Genomic DNA, 15,921 nt, shown 5'->3' on the forward strand with positions numbered 1-15,921 from the left:
TTTAGTAAATCATCCAGAGAGCTTCACCAGATTTCACAGTGGGCAGAGGGGTCCGTCTTTAACTAGGTGTTGTCTGTAAGTCGGGTATCCATAAGTAGGGCACCACCTGTAGAAGTAACCAAAGACCACTCCTTTAGATTTCCAATAATCGTTAGTCATTCATTGTTATATAATGTATTTTGCTTGATGAATTGATGGAATAAAGGCCCTTTTACACTGGAAAACTGAGCAGGGCAATGATTGGGAACAGTCATAGGAAAGTTCATCATCCTCTTGTATGTTTAAAGCTAACAACCAAGAGTTTGCTCACTTTCCAGCTTACCATTGATACCATTATACAGGACAGTAGTTGGGAAAGACCAATTGGAGTGGTGATTTTTCCATAATTCAACCAAAATACCATTCATAGTGTAATTTCTGTCACTATTTATAACTGGATTTTTGTATCCAAATCATATCAATAACATGTATATTTCTGTTAACAGAAGTCAAGATATTGATAATCTCATTGACATTTCCTCCTCAAAAGTTGCCAGCACTAAAAGGTAACCTATTAGATAAATTCTAATGAATGTCCCACCATGTAGATCATACCTGGATCTTTATACTACTACTCTTCATGCTGTTATTCCTCATAAACTATTTCTGGAATACACTATAGACAAGTTTATACACTAAAAAATTGTATAAACCAGGAATTTGTGGATTTTCTTCACATTCAACTGGATATAGGATCCACATCAATATAATACAGTCCAGAATATGGTTGCCATAGAACCGCAAGGATCCTACCGTACCTCAATGTATTTTTTTGCACATGGAAGCATAAACCTAAGACTGAGCCTTGGGTCTTTGCAAGGTTTTCGTAAGGCAGTATTGTGATAAGTACTTTTCTACAGTATCTTTATGACGAAGACAACCAAAGGTTGAACTGAAACAGAAAAAAACTAAAATGGAAAGATGTCCAGCTCTTCCATGTTTTCATTTGACTCCTTGTTTCTGCTTAAAAATACTGATAGATATGAGTTGTAACAAGTGAATGTACCCTAAAGATGAGACACTTTTTATATGGATTTGTGATCGCAGCAGCTGTTATCATCTCTTTTCATGCCTGTCGAGTGTGTTTTCTTAATTTAATAGCTTTTCTTTATTAATTTAATAGCTCTCAAGATGTTGGCAACCTTATTGACATCAAACCCCCGACAGAGAAAGGGAAGACAAGGTACATATTGCAGCCCAAGCTTTTGAAAGAGTCTGCCATTGGTACTGTGCATCATGAAACATTGTATGGTTGCTTGAAGACCAATACATCTCCGTTCTTTTGCATCCACTCATGTTTTGAACTAAAAATAGCATATAAAATACCACAAACCTTTACTTATGGTTCCAGCCTAATAAGGTTTTTGCAGCAGTTTGAATTTTAGTACTTTTATGAAGATTTTTGAGAAAATCCACAAGTGGATGCATCAGGAAGAACAAGTTACCATATTACCTTTATAGTTCTCACTTTGTCAGATCCATATCAGGCTTTGGGAAAAAACTGTATTAAGAACTGCTCCAAAAACCTGATAATGTGAATACAGGCCAACAAGTGCATTGCATCCAACAAACTTCTTTTACCAAGTCTAATTTTTTTTATCTGGGAATGTTCTACTGATGACCTATTGGACCTATAAGGACAAATAAACAATAGAACCAGGAAGCAGACAGCTCCTCTTCTATGTAGTGCCAAGGTCCATACAGGGTAATGCTTGCTCTTGGCTGGCCTATATTACAAGAATCATTAAAAGCCTGGAATATTATTCATTTCATGCATCTTATGCCAGCATAAGAGAAGATTAGGATAAGCAATAATCTTTATATAAGTTACCATTACTCATAATTTGCTTTAAATAGTACTTTTAATAGTACATTATATTAATGTAAACTTACAATATAGCACATAAAATTCTATCCTTTACGTTCCTTTTAAGAGAAAACCTGGGTGACTTTATCGAAATATCAAATACAGCAAAGAACTTTACAAGAAAGTAAGTGTCTGATAGTAATTACTTCTTTCATTTTGTGATCTCTAAACATTGCAAAAAAATGTTAAAAATGTATGATGTCTAAATTATCTTCTGCTTTAAAAAGTCTTTCATATGAGGCTGCTTAAGGGGGTAGGCAGCATCTAATTGTGTTCTAACATGGAGACTTTAAGGCTCTAACCATATCTACCTGGGAGCATCTTGGGAGCATCTGTGATGCAATGGAACTCAATGGGGTTTATTAGAGTGTTAGAATCTTCCATTATGAACTAAGAAAAATCTGTGTCTTAAAGGAAACCTAACACTTAAGTTTGGTAGTTCTAACCCACAGATACCTGTGGAAACAGGCCGTGCGAAGTTGCGCAGACGCGAGTGTGCCGGAGAGCTCGGTGACGTCACCGGCTCTCCGGCACTTCAGAATCAGCCGCACGCACGGTCGCGCACATGGTATGCTTTGCCCTAATGTGGTGCGCTGAAACGGATTTTAATAAAAAAGTATAAATCAGCGATCGGAGGTTTCTTGTATTAATGAAAATATGCTCCGGCACCAGCTCACCCTGAGCTGGTGCCATGCATCTGTGGGTTAGAACTACCACTTTTAAGTGGTAGGTTTCCTTTAAGCAGACTCAATATTTGCATTCAAATTTTCCTGAATCTCTTATTCATTTTTGAATTCATGTGGATCCTTAAAAGTGGCAGTAATGTGTTACTTACATAGGTGGACATTTTCTTATAAGAAAGATCTCTTATAAAGTTAAACGGGCTTTCCAGTACTTAAGACAAGCACTTGGAAAAGCCCTTTGAACCAGTAATTTGCAGGAGTGCGTCGTATTGGATCCCAGCCCATGAGGAGTTTGAAGAATTTGTTATTTGGCATACAAGGAAAGAAAGCGTTGCAATACTGGCACACAACTAGGACTTTTTTGAGGGTTTTCTGCCCCTCATGCCACCTCTTAGAAAAAGAGGTATAGAAGTGTTACACCCCTGCCAACGCATAGGCAAGGTGGTTGTTGCAAATAGTGTTCTCTTCTTGTCTGCATCTATTTGTTGAGCCTGCGCAACTCATCAAGAAGCTACTGCTAGGTAAACTTATTAACTGCAGCTCTAGCCACTGCCTGGTAAGGCAAGAGTTAACAATGTGAAATGTTGTTGTCCAATACGAATCTCTATACTATTGTAAAGCAAGCTGGAAGCTGGTTGGAGGGTGCCACCACCTGACAAGGGGATTATAAAATACCCTGGTGGGTGGGAGCACAATGTCTGTTTAGTCAGCAAAGCAAGCAGAGGAGAGTGCAGCTCCTGCAAAGCTGCACCAGCCAGCATCTTAATACCAGAAAGCAGAGGTGCCTCAGACCACTGCCTGACACCCTTAGGGAAAGTCCAGAGACTAATCCCCTGAGCAGGGGTCCACCATCAGGACTCGGCTCCATCTTACTGAAGTTACTACCAGGCTGTGTGCAATCCTTTCTGCAGACCAGATATCCCCTACCAGCCTTTCAGCCTGTTGAATCTGCTGCTACTGTTTGGCCATTGCCTGCTGTTTGAAGTTAAAAAAGGAACTGTAAGTTGATTTACACAATGTGCCTCTGTGTATTCCCTGGATTGGTCTGCTTCACCATCACAGGCTCCCCATCCTCCATCATCCAGGGACTCCTACATACACCTCGGGGGTTAGCCCAGGGAGAAACCTATTGCCTCAGCCTATCCCTCCATATTTCTTGCACACAACACCTGCTGGAGATCTGCCATGCTATAGGCCCATTCTCCAGTCCCAATACCAAACACTGTGACCATAGTGTGCCCACGGCTGCATAAGCCAGCCAGCCTCCGGTATCCTGGGCCCTGGCTGTAAACAGCCACCGAAGAAAGACCTGGCACCGATAGGGGATAATATAGACAACAAATTTAAATGTTGTGCAGCACTCTTCACAAATCCCGGTGGGGGATGCTGCAGTAGGGTGGGGCACAGGGCTGACCTTACTATAGCCTGCATCAAAATATTGAAATCAGCTGTGATTTACCTCTTAATAAATCCAGTGACACAATGTACCATTTTCAAAAAAAATCTACTGTCTGATTTATACCTTATAAAGCAGCATCACTGACTGAATCCACTTTGAATTCAGTCATTGACACTGGTTTATGAGGTATGAATCAGACAATAGAGTTCCTTTAATAAATTCTAACATATTTTGTAAGCCCTATTTACCAGTCTGAGCCAGGTACATCTGAACTGAAGGCGGCATGTCAGTTAAGTTCAGCTAAACTTGCCTAGGGACAATAAATTCAGATAACACATCGGGGCACATTTACTTAACCGGTCCCGCACCTTCCACGATCCGGAGTGTCCGACGAGAATGAACTGTGCTGCGATTGACTAAGATCGTGGCCCGATATCCTGCATGTGTTGCTCCCCAGTCAGGTCCGCCAGAGTTCACCATCTTCTTCCTGGTGCATGTAAGTGCATGGCTTGCAACACAATTTTAAAGTTAAATCCTGCGCTCTGTCTGAATCAGTCGGATTGTTCGGCGGTCCATCCCCTGATTTCTGTCCCATGAAAGACAGCGACGATGGCCAAAATCTGATCGCGTGCAACACAATCCCCTTCTAAATCTCTGTCCAGTGGCGCAATCCCCATAGAGTATGTTTGTTGGAACAAACTCTTAAGTGTGCAACTTGATAAACTTAATAAATTGCACTGGAGTGAGCTATAAGAAAGTCATTTGTATTAGTTTCAAGCAAAAAATCTTGAAAAGATTGAGAGACTTATACATAAATTATTTTAAAAAGTTGAACCTTTGATTAAAAATGTCAGTGGTGTTTACACAAATCTAAATTATTCTCAATTTTAGAGTGTGCTAAATATCTTTTAATAATATTAGAACTTTGCATTTATTTTGCTACCCACATGTAACATGTATACATTTCTCTTCTGTGTTCATAGGGATGACAGCCTTGACAACTTAATTGAAGTAAAAAAGCCAGAAGTGAAACCTAGGTAACTGTTTCTTTTAGTCATGGCCTATACATATGGAGCAGGGGCAGATTTACTTTTTATGTAACCCATACAATTGTTTGGAGTCCTGAAGATTAGAGGATCACACACAGTGCTGAAAATCAGACAATTTTCTTGTTAAAAAAAAACTGGCTATGAAACATGGAATCTGATTGACTGTCATGGATGGCTGCACTACTTTTACTTTGCCCCAGTTTTCACACTTTCACACACTTAATTTGTGCGCTGTAGTTTCTGTTCATATAAACATAGGTGGTCTTGATAATTTCAAATTAGTCTAATATTAATAGCAGACAGACCACAAATTTAATTTGTTGGTTTACATTGGATGATACATTAAAGAGAGCCTGTCTCTTGAATGACCTCCCTCCTCCCGACTAAAAAGAAACACGGTTTAAGACATCTTCTGTTCCACTCATGGAGACAGGGAGCTGCAGTATACAGTCTGTATACACCACTTCCTCACTGACACTGGTCTATGATGTAGCAGGACTGTGTCTCTCTTTCTAAATGTTCCAACAAGGAATTATGTTGAACTACCTACCTTTCCTACAGCCCCTGAAGGTAAAAGTAAATGGAGTTGTATATGTCATAGTTGAATATTGGCAGATGGTTCCTAAGTACTAGTTCCATACCAGCAGAATGTAGTATCAGTGAGAGCTGTCAATCAACAACAGGGAGCCAGGGCAGTTAAATGAACACTTAATAAAGTGTCTTGCATTTAAATGGATGAAAAGTGCTCAATTTACATGTAGATTTTCCTAAAGATTTTTATTTCAATACATGGGTTGACATCTACAACCTACCACAAGACATGCAAAATAGATTGGGCATACTACAGATGCAGTGCTCCTTACGGAGACCTTACAGCACCTTCATCAACTCCAAATCTTCCCATTTAATTCTCCCTGTAATATATGTCGTAGTTGTTATTTCCACTTCCCCAATTTTTGGATTTCTTACTGTCATGTAGTGGAATCTAGACTGTCTCCTCCAGTCCAGAACAACCTATCTGACAGTAGTGAACATAATTTACAATTTAGGGGTGGTCCTGGCCTACAACAGACAGCCTGGCTCCATCAATTTGCCTGTAGAGACCCCAAAATAGTGACACTGATTACTGTATGGCATTGTGGGCTAGATAGAAAATCACAACTGTGTCAGCATTAGTGCAGATGTTTTTATTAAATGAACCAAAAATTTGGAGTTGGTGAAAAAATCCTCTTCAAATCATTAAGGATTTTTTTAATGCAGCATATAAATTCATTTCTTCTTTTTCAGAAGTCAGAACCTTGATAACCTCATAGATATTAAACCTTCTACTACAACTGTCAATAAAGGGTAAGGGTGATATTTGTGTTCATCTTTAGATATGACATTTTCTAAAATTAAAAAATGGTTAGTATCTTGCCACATTATTTGAACTATGGAGCAATGGAAGTCCATTAACAAAAAAATGAAACTTGTATTTCCTTCTGTGTTGTGTCAATATTGTATTTACATATGTTTTTGTTCATGTACATATAGTAATCGTATTGCATCCACTTTTAATATCTTAAAAAGAAAATACCAAAAAAAGATAATTGGTCATTGCTTCTTTGAACCTAAAGTCGATTTTGTTAGCATCTCTGGGCTATCCATTTTATTGTGCAGGTCCAATGAGATCAATTAAAGCATTTGGTCCTCAGATAAGAGTAAAATTTTGCATGCTGTACAGACTTGTACAGCTTTGGAAATAATGAATCTGGGGGCTATTTGTGAAAATCAAAGATAACGTAGAGACATGAAATATGCCTGAACAGCCTACTTTTACACAATGGTTGTTTTCCGCGCTATATAAACAGCACTGTGCACGCACCAAATATACATTGATCAGGAAGGCAGATATTTTATGAAGAATCCCTTCTATCCCTATGGAGAGTCTGGCTGTTGGTGAATGCCAATCCTATATTCAGCAGCTGCCTAAAGTTTCTTGCTAATAAGTCTTATGATTATATGTCAGTAAATGGTTAATGCCCGATTTTTTTTTTATTTTTCCATTCTCCTGATTGGGAAAATTATCTAAAACTGTCCTGAATCCATGGAAATGCTCTTTTGACCTCAGTGGAGAAACTAAAATGTCCTTAATAGGGCCTATAGTTGGCTGCAGTGGTCACGAAGGATGTACAGCATGTGATGTCATTGCTGTAGGACTAGTAGACCACAAACAGCAGGGTCCACCAGAATTACTGTAAGATAAGCTTCTGCCTTTACGGGAAACCAATATAGTCATTAGTATCGCACTTGATTAATTTGTACTTACTCAGTCTGACCATTGTAAATATTTAATGTAACCTAATGGTCTGCACAAACTCCATTGATTGACCAGCAGATGTCATAGTACTTCTAGGAGTTAGCTTTGTAGTGCTATGAATATTAGGATACCAGATAATTAAAATATTCAGCTCTCATACACATGTCCGTTTAGTCCTAGTAAGCCAGGCCATATTTCAGGGGCAGAACTTACATTGTCATAGCTCTCTATGATGCTGTTGCTTCCAGACTCTTTCCAGGACCAATAGCCCCACAGAGGCTGGAACCCACAGCATCACAAAAAAACGAAATGCTGTGAGTTCAGGTCAGATGGCTGTCTTCAGTCTGAGAAATACAGGGCAGGAACGTTATTTCATGAGATAAGCTCTTAGTAACAAATGCATTTCTTATTGATCATGTCACATTGCAGATTTCTACAATTCTGTGCAATACAATTATTTTCTATTCCATAAAAAAGTATGTTCCTAAATATTTAGTAATTTTAGCTGTTAAGGTTGGACATTTACATTATTCTTTATTTCATTATCTAAGAGGTATAGATTTGGATGACCTTATTGCCATAACTGGAGATGAAAACAAAGGGTAAGAATTACATTTATACATTTAATTCAAATGAAATAATGTACATTGAGTGTATGTATAGCTCCTAGAGAATATAATATTCAGCTATTGGTTCAGCTATTGTTCCCTTGATAATAATTATCAATATAGCACTATGCACATATGGAAATTGTGTCTCAAATATGCAAGGAAATAATCAGTGGCATCAGAAAACACTCGGGGGATGAACGTTTCTGACTAATTTCAGCTGTGCTAAAGTGATGCTTGCTAAATTTAGACTCTAAATGCAGAGAGTTGTGGGCACAGTTACTGCCAGTAACACACAAGAGGCTTTTGTGCTGTTTACTCAGTAATAGGCAGACAATAGAGGAATCTTTATGTACATATTTTCCGAGCTCAAAACATGGATGATAAAAGCAACATGCATTTTCTTCACACTGCCATTAACAATTATATAAGTGAAAAACATAATTGACTATACATACCGCTTAGTGACCAGTCCAAGTACAACCATTTTTTTTTTTTTGGGGGGGGGGCATTTTTTACCCACCCCTTTAAAAAGGCAAAATTAGTCATCATTGTAGTCATAGGTTAAGGGTAAGTAGAATTTAATCGGGTGGAAATTCAGTACTGGTATGTGTTTGACAAGTTTGATAGCATTCAACATGCGGTATAACATAGATTATAAATTTAACACTTTGCAAAACAATTATTTTTAAAAATTCAGAGTACAAGTTCAGGGTTATGGATCAGGTACAGGGTTCTGAAAATGAGGTTTAGGGTTTCAGATCAGGCAGGATACAGGATCAAGTACACTTAAAAATGCACACTGCGGTTTAGAGCATAGACACAGGCTGAGGGAACACATGGTTTTAAATCTGGCAGGATACAGGTTTGAGGATCTGGCAGGGTAAGGAGTACAACAGGTCACATAAGCAGCAGATCAGGCTAAGGTAAACAGAGTCAGATACATTAACACAGTGCCACAGGTCACAAAAGTAACATTAACCAGCCCTGAGTAAACTGAGCCCTGGACACTACCCCAAGCAGATGACTGGCTTGGCCTTGCATTACATAACGCACAACTGAACTGCAAATGGAACAACCCAACTTTCCAGGGATCAGATACTTCTGATACTTCTTTATATTATCATTTTTGCTGGGTGGTTATTTTGGCTCATATGTTGCTTTTTACCCCACCTTTATTTGTATATTTTTTTTGCAATAGCTCAGGATGTAAAATATTTGGTGCCAGAAGTAAAATGTTTTTAGTTTTGTTTTTAGTGGAGGTTACATTGTTATATCTGAAATTACAGAACTAATACAAGCACTGAAATATTGGTGCATAACATGTGTATATTAAGATTATTTTCTTTCATCATATTAGTACAGACAAGCCAACTAGTAATAGTACTAATATCACAAATCGAAATTCAGTCACAACTACCACCTACAATGTAAAAGAAGAAACCAATGGTCCATCAAACAGACGGTCAACATCAACTACCACTTACAATGTTAAAGAAGAATCCAACAGTGCACCAAGCAGACGTTCAACCACAACCACCACCTACAATGTAAAGGAGGAAACCAATGATGCTCCATATAGACGTTCAACCACAACTTCTAAAGTTACTGATTATGATGATTTGCCAAGTCGACGGTCAACTACATCATCAACCTACAAAGTGACTGATGATAGTTACAATGTTCCAACTCATCGCCTATCCACATCTTACAAGGACACCACTGATGGATCAAACATTCACTCAAACATAACCGTCACTCAAGAAACAAGGTAGCATAATAATTTAAAGTAAAATAGAATGCTTTAGAATGTCTGTAATTACAGATTCCTCACCTTTTCACCACCACTGATTTTTGAACAGATAAATGCACTAGCAATATTTTTCTGTAATTTTTACAAAAGAGGTTAACAAAAAATAAGCCAAAATTTTGTATTTGTACATAACTTAAAACTTACGTAGACTGACTTCTACTCCATGCTGTAAAAAATTATAAAAGGGCTCTGACGGTATGTGTTATTTTACCATTAAGTGTTTTGTATATCTGAGGCCTTCTGAAAAAAAATTATCCATATATAATTTTAATTATCTCATGATCTATCCATCCAGTCTATAAACATTTTGGCAGGGGTTGCATTTACCATAATCACTATTCGGTTTTCTGAATACTGTAGTGACAAATCATAGGTTTGCGGCATCTTCAATTCTAGCTGTGCAAAATAGTTTGGGCAAACGAGAATTCTGTGCCAATGCTTGTAAAAAAGGGTACATAGCAAGGGCACAATGAGAATATGGCCACTGGCTTCCACTAAATATTTTATGGTGCAGACCAGTTTTCTATTGCTCATAATGATTATGGTTGGCTTCAAATTCCAAGGAGTCACATGAATTGCTGGAGCCATGCACCTAATTTATGATATGGCGTGAGCCTTGTAATAAATTATTTTGCTTTGCCAACACAAGGATTATCAAGTTAACTTGATAAATGTCCCTAGTTAAGTTTTGCGGGAGACAATATAAGAAATAAATCTGATTTGTTCAGAAACAGAATATCAATGACCATTATTGTAAAATGAATCATTTATTTTATCAGGAAACCCTCTCCTAATACATATGACCAGAATATTGTGTCAAATTCCATAAAAACAGTTTACTCCACATCTGATCGGTAAGTACCAGTGACAATCTCACTTTGACAGCTAATTTGTTGATCGCAAAATGTTTCTTGCCAAGTCAAAACATGTATAAAAGTTTAGCAAACTTGGTGCCTGACACCATACATAGAATCTAAAGATCAGTTGTAATCTGTAACATAAGGCATAAATAGTCTAACTAGAGATAGTAATTGTTGTAACGTACAATTCAGAATAATAATTTTCCCTTGATATGACAATATAGGCCAATGCAATCTAATATTGGCCATCTCAGTGTCAATGTCAATAGCCAGTGTTAAACAAAATCATGCTAAGTGCTTCTACCTTCACATGCTGTTCTCTTATGCCTAAAGAACTAGAGGACTTACTAGTTGGCTCTCCTGAATTATGCATCTGTTTATCTTTTTATTTCATCAGATCTGTCATGGAAAAGGATATTTGTACTTACTGCCGCAAGCCTCTTGGCATTGATGCCAAAATGGTTCTGAAAGACTTAAACATTTGTTGTCATGCAACATGCTTCAAGGTTGGTAATTTACTATAAAACCAAAAGTTTAATGTAACACAACATAATATTACTATTTATAAAAAGTCAGTTGACAAAGTGCAGGCTGCTGTAAGCCCAGGATTTTTCATCAGACATGTTTCATTAGTATCCTAGTATATAAGGCTAAAAAAAGACGCAAGTCCATCAAGTCCAACCTTTAAGAATTAAACAGATGTTTTTTCCCCATAACCGGTGATATTTTTGCTCTCCAGAAAGGCATCCAGGCCTCTCTTGAACATGTACATAGAGTCCGCCATAACAACTTCCTGCGGCAGAGAGTTCCATAGTCTCACTGCTCTTACAGTAAAGAACCTTTGTCTATGGTGATGGTAGAATCGCCTCTCCTCTAGGCGTAGAGGATGCCTCCTTGTCCTGGTCACAAGTATAAAAAGATCTTTGGAGAGATCCTTGTACTGTCCGTTCAGGTATTTGTACATTGTAATGAGGTCTCCACTCAGCCGTATTTTTTCTAAACTGAATAACCCCAAATCTGTCATTGTATTCCCTAACAGACAGATTGTATTCCCCTAATAATCCTGGTTGCTGTCCTCGGCACCAGTTCTACTATGTCCTTTTTATACACTGGTGCCAAAAACTGTACACAATATTCCATGTGTGGTCTGACCAGGGATTTGTATAAAGGCAAAACTATGTCTTTATCATGAGAATCTATTCCTCTCTTGATACATCCCATAATTTTATTTGCTTTAGCAGCTCTGGTCACTAAAATTAAGTTTACCATCCACCAATACCCCCAAATCTTTTTTAGCAGTTTTACCAAGGGTACGTGGTGCCTGCAAAATAAGATTTTGCATTTAAATTTTTTGCTGCCCTTCTAGCTGCCATACTAGACTATAGCTGTATTTGGTGGATTTGCTGATGATCTGTTATAATGGGCCACCGACACATTGGAAAATGGAAATGACAATGACAATCATATTGGAAATTACAATGTCTGGAGTCTTGTGCAGACTTTTCTTGTGTAAATTACAATGTCAGGAGTCTTGTGCAGAGTGATAACACTGGGTGTTTGCTGCAATATGCTCAGCCTACAAGCCCTCTGATGTCCATTTGCAGCAAGTAGTTAACCATTTATTTGCACCAAAAAAAGTTATTACAAAAAAAAGCATAGTTTTGTCAAGTCCTGAAGTATGCCAGATATATTACAAACATGGGCTGGTTTTCTAGAGAAAAGTAATAGTTTACTGACCCACTATGATTCATGTGGCACAGACTAAGACTGCAGTGTCTAAATTTATGTTGTCTAATGTACAGATAGCAAAAGTATATGTGAGCCAATGGGAAACCTTGTACTGGGTTCATAACAGGAAATCTGCAAAAGTAGTGTATTTTAATGTGGAATTTTGACTTTTACTGTATTAGTAAATTAGTAAAAATTCTATATAAAACGTGAAAAGAAAAATTTTGTAAATAATTACAAATAATATTTAACAAAAGGAATTCTTGTTCACTTTGGGGTGGATTTTAAATAAATCTGAAGCCTCCTCTGTGATGTAATGTGATGACTTGGGCTGATATTATAATAATTCTTTGTATGTAGAATCTGGTCCACAGCCCAGAATGAATCGTTCTACAGACACTAACTGTGTAGAACGGACAAACTTCTTGTAGGGCAGTGTACAAACTTACATTGTTTGCTTTGTGCTTCTATCATCATAAGATTTTTTCACAAAAAAGATTAATTTGCAGAAAAATGAGGCATTTGCATTGTATGTACTCGATATACTTAAATACTTGTACTTTTAATACTTTCTTACATCTGATATATGTGGGATTTAGTATTACTAGTTAGTACAAAAATGTTGAACAAAAACGGCAGCTTTCTTTCTTTAACAACACCCATATCATATGTCTGATATTGCATTTCGCCTTCATTGAAGTGAATGAGATTGTTCTTCAATACTACCACATGCTACAGTCCTGGACTTCACCTTTAACGCTCTGTTCATGATGGTGTCAGTTCCAAAAGCTACCAGGCAGACCCAATTACATTCTTCTTTTTCATCATTTTTATTGCTGAAATATCGCTGTGTAATAAGCAGTGTCTATAAAAACCATTACAGAAGTGTGTAACACAAATGCACACATAACCTTCACGTATATTCCACTGGGCACCACATAAAGAACTTACTTTATATGAGATAATTCCAAAGAGTGTAAATGTTGGGCTAGACAAATGGTTATATACTGTAATAGGATATTTTCACTGCAAAATTAAACTCAACTGATAAACCACATTAAGTGTGTGCACTGTGTTCTAAAAGGAGCTGGGCTTTTCACTCTTTCATCCCATGTTTTTTTTTTTTTTGTAGTGTGAAGCATGTACTGGTTCTTTGGAAAATCTTAAAGCTGGAGACAGTATGTGGATCTATAAGCAAACCATCCACTGTGAGCCCTGCTATTTTGCTGCAAGAGGTATGTAAAACATATACATACAGAACCACTCCCAACATACAAGTTAAAGAAATTATACTATACAAATATGTATAACCTATTCACAGTATTGGTGATATATGTATAATCTGTGAGGTTATAGTAGTGTAGATGGAGAGCAGAAGAAGATTGAAGAAATCAGGCGATACCTTTTTGAGGCTTACTATTTGATGGTGAGCTTCGTCAGACATGATGTTATACATGAAACAGAAAATTCACAGCATTTTATACACACTAAACAGTGATCATCAAAGGATATTAAAATAAACCCCTCTAAAACAACAGATTGATAAATACAGGGACATCTTATTTACGACGCGACGGCAATAAAAACATTAAGATTCAACACCTTACAAAGTGGTCTTAACATTCATGCCAGCTTCATGACCTCCTACCTCTGACCTGGAGGCCACAAGCAGATAAGAACTTGTGTCTCGCCTCACAGGTTTTAATGTTTTTACTTTTTCTTTAATGTGTACATGAAAATAGACAATTTAGAATCTTGCATCAAATTACTTGTTTCCTCTGAATGGTCAGAGTAAAAAAACAAATTGATGATTTGCAATCTTTTAAAGACCCAAAAGTGGAGGACACACAGCAGACGCTCCTCTACAGCTTATGTTCTAAATTAAGAAATTAGCTATCTGATACTCTACAATTTGGCTTCCATATGAGCTAGTCACATTGGTCACATATCCAGCTGCGAAATACAGAAAGTAGGTCACAATATTGGGCCGTGCAGTCTTCTCCAATACATAAGATTGATGGCATGAAAAATCTCAGACTCATTCGTCAGCAGTGAACAAATGAGTGAAAGAGCGACATCGGTTATTGTACAAATCACATTAGCTCTGGTTATTTTATCTACAAGCACAGTTTTATTAAATGGATTTGTGATTTTATCCAGCTGCCTATGAGGCGATTGATGTGTTTCATGAGACAATATTTTATCATTTTGTATGTGGCCTGTAAAATCTTTTTGGTTTTTGTATTCCAGAGAAATGGATCATCTGAATACAGAACTGGAAAACCTTAAACAAGAAATGAAATATGAAACATGGATTAATACATATCTTTCAGAAAACTGGGGGTGTACAGAATAATGAGTTAACCTTTGTCCCTATTTAATAATGGAATACTGTTTAAGTAATGTTAACGCCAGAAGATACTGCTGTATCAGAATATTACACAGAGAGAGTAGAGGTCTAACAGTACACTTTATAGCATTACTATAGCTTAGCCTCTGTGATTTACAATATACAGAAAATGTAGAATATGCAAATAAACAATATATGATCAGTTTTTTTAAGGAAGCATGGAAGCAGCTTTACTATACAGTATTTTATCTCAATGGTCACCTTTACATGGGACATCATTTTGCATCAGCATTTTTAAGATAAAACTAGAAGTAGCTCCTGAACACAATATATACATACGCATATTTCCGTTATACTACTTTCTTATTCAGGTCCACTTCTTATTTTAGTGTAAAAATACTGAAGCAAAATGCTGACCAAATAGTATTGTGGGAAGGAGGCCAAAGTCTATAGCCGAATAGTCTAAGCATTATTATCAGGAATTGGGGAAATTGATTACATGCCTATATAACTCTTCCTATATATCTAGCACTTTATAATGTGCAGGATTTACTTTTGCTAGACTGAACAAAATTGTTTTACTACTTTATGATGGTTAGAATAAAAGTGTAACATTTTATCTTTGTTTTCTTTTGCGTGGTTTAATAAAGAAATTGCATTATGTTAAGTTAAGTTCTCTACATGCATCCTACACACTGAAATCATATGTTGGGGGCTTCTTGTGTTAAGCACTTACAGTGGAAGCAGGGCAATGTTAGATTTAGTCTTTCGATACTAAATTCCTGTTTTATTATAGATAAAACATCAAATTTAAGAAAAATATATTACATTGATACTATTTCTTATTTTTGCTTTTCATGATTATAGTGGATAAAAAAAATATATTATCCTTTTTTTACTATTTCTGCTTTTCATGATTATAGTGGATAAATTTATATCAACAATCAATGACTTGGACCCACAAATATCAAATAAAAGACTTTGTGTCAATTTAATAAAAATGAAAGATATTTCAAACCTCATTATTGGGAGTGAATACCCTTCTCCTTAAATCTCCGTAAAGCAGGGTAACATGTTTTGAAAACACAAGTGCTGCAGATCAGCACAGATACTAATACTGCAGATAGAGCCTTCCCATCATAATGTGAGGTCAAAACTTCAGAATCCCATCCACCATGTTGGTACTGTACATTCCTGTGAATTATCCACAATCTCACAAACTCACC

General features: G+C 36.9%; 1 protein-coding gene across 4 annotated transcripts in view; it reads left to right on the forward strand.

The window, feature by feature from the left end:
* The window catches only part of SCEL (sciellin), a 63,852-nt gene extending 48,492 nt beyond the window's left edge, over window positions 1-15,360 (forward strand). For all 4 annotated transcript variants that reach the window (XM_072135396.1, XM_072135397.1, XM_072135398.1 and 1 more), the window contains 11 exons: window positions 486-545; window positions 1,163-1,222; window positions 1,974-2,030; window positions 4,972-5,025; window positions 6,325-6,384; window positions 7,888-7,938; window positions 9,305-9,715; window positions 10,537-10,611; window positions 11,015-11,123; window positions 13,478-13,580; window positions 14,596-15,360. In XM_072135396.1, the coding sequence (XP_071991497.1) occupies window positions 486-545; window positions 1,163-1,222; window positions 1,974-2,030; window positions 4,972-5,025; window positions 6,325-6,384; window positions 7,888-7,938; window positions 9,305-9,715; window positions 10,537-10,611; window positions 11,015-11,123; window positions 13,478-13,580; window positions 14,596-14,612 (1,057 nt within the window). In that variant the 3' untranslated portion in view covers window positions 14,613-15,360. The remainder of the gene's footprint in view (window positions 1-485; window positions 546-1,162; window positions 1,223-1,973; window positions 2,031-4,971; window positions 5,026-6,324; window positions 6,385-7,887; window positions 7,939-9,304; window positions 9,716-10,536; window positions 10,612-11,014; window positions 11,124-13,477; window positions 13,581-14,595) is intronic.
* Window positions 15,361-15,921: the final 561 nt, after the last annotated feature.

This window comes from Engystomops pustulosus, chromosome 2 (genome assembly GCF_040894005.1).
Source record: "Engystomops pustulosus chromosome 2, aEngPut4.maternal, whole genome shotgun sequence".
NCBI classification, from domain to species: Eukaryota; Metazoa; Chordata; class Amphibia; order Anura; family Leptodactylidae; genus Engystomops; species Engystomops pustulosus.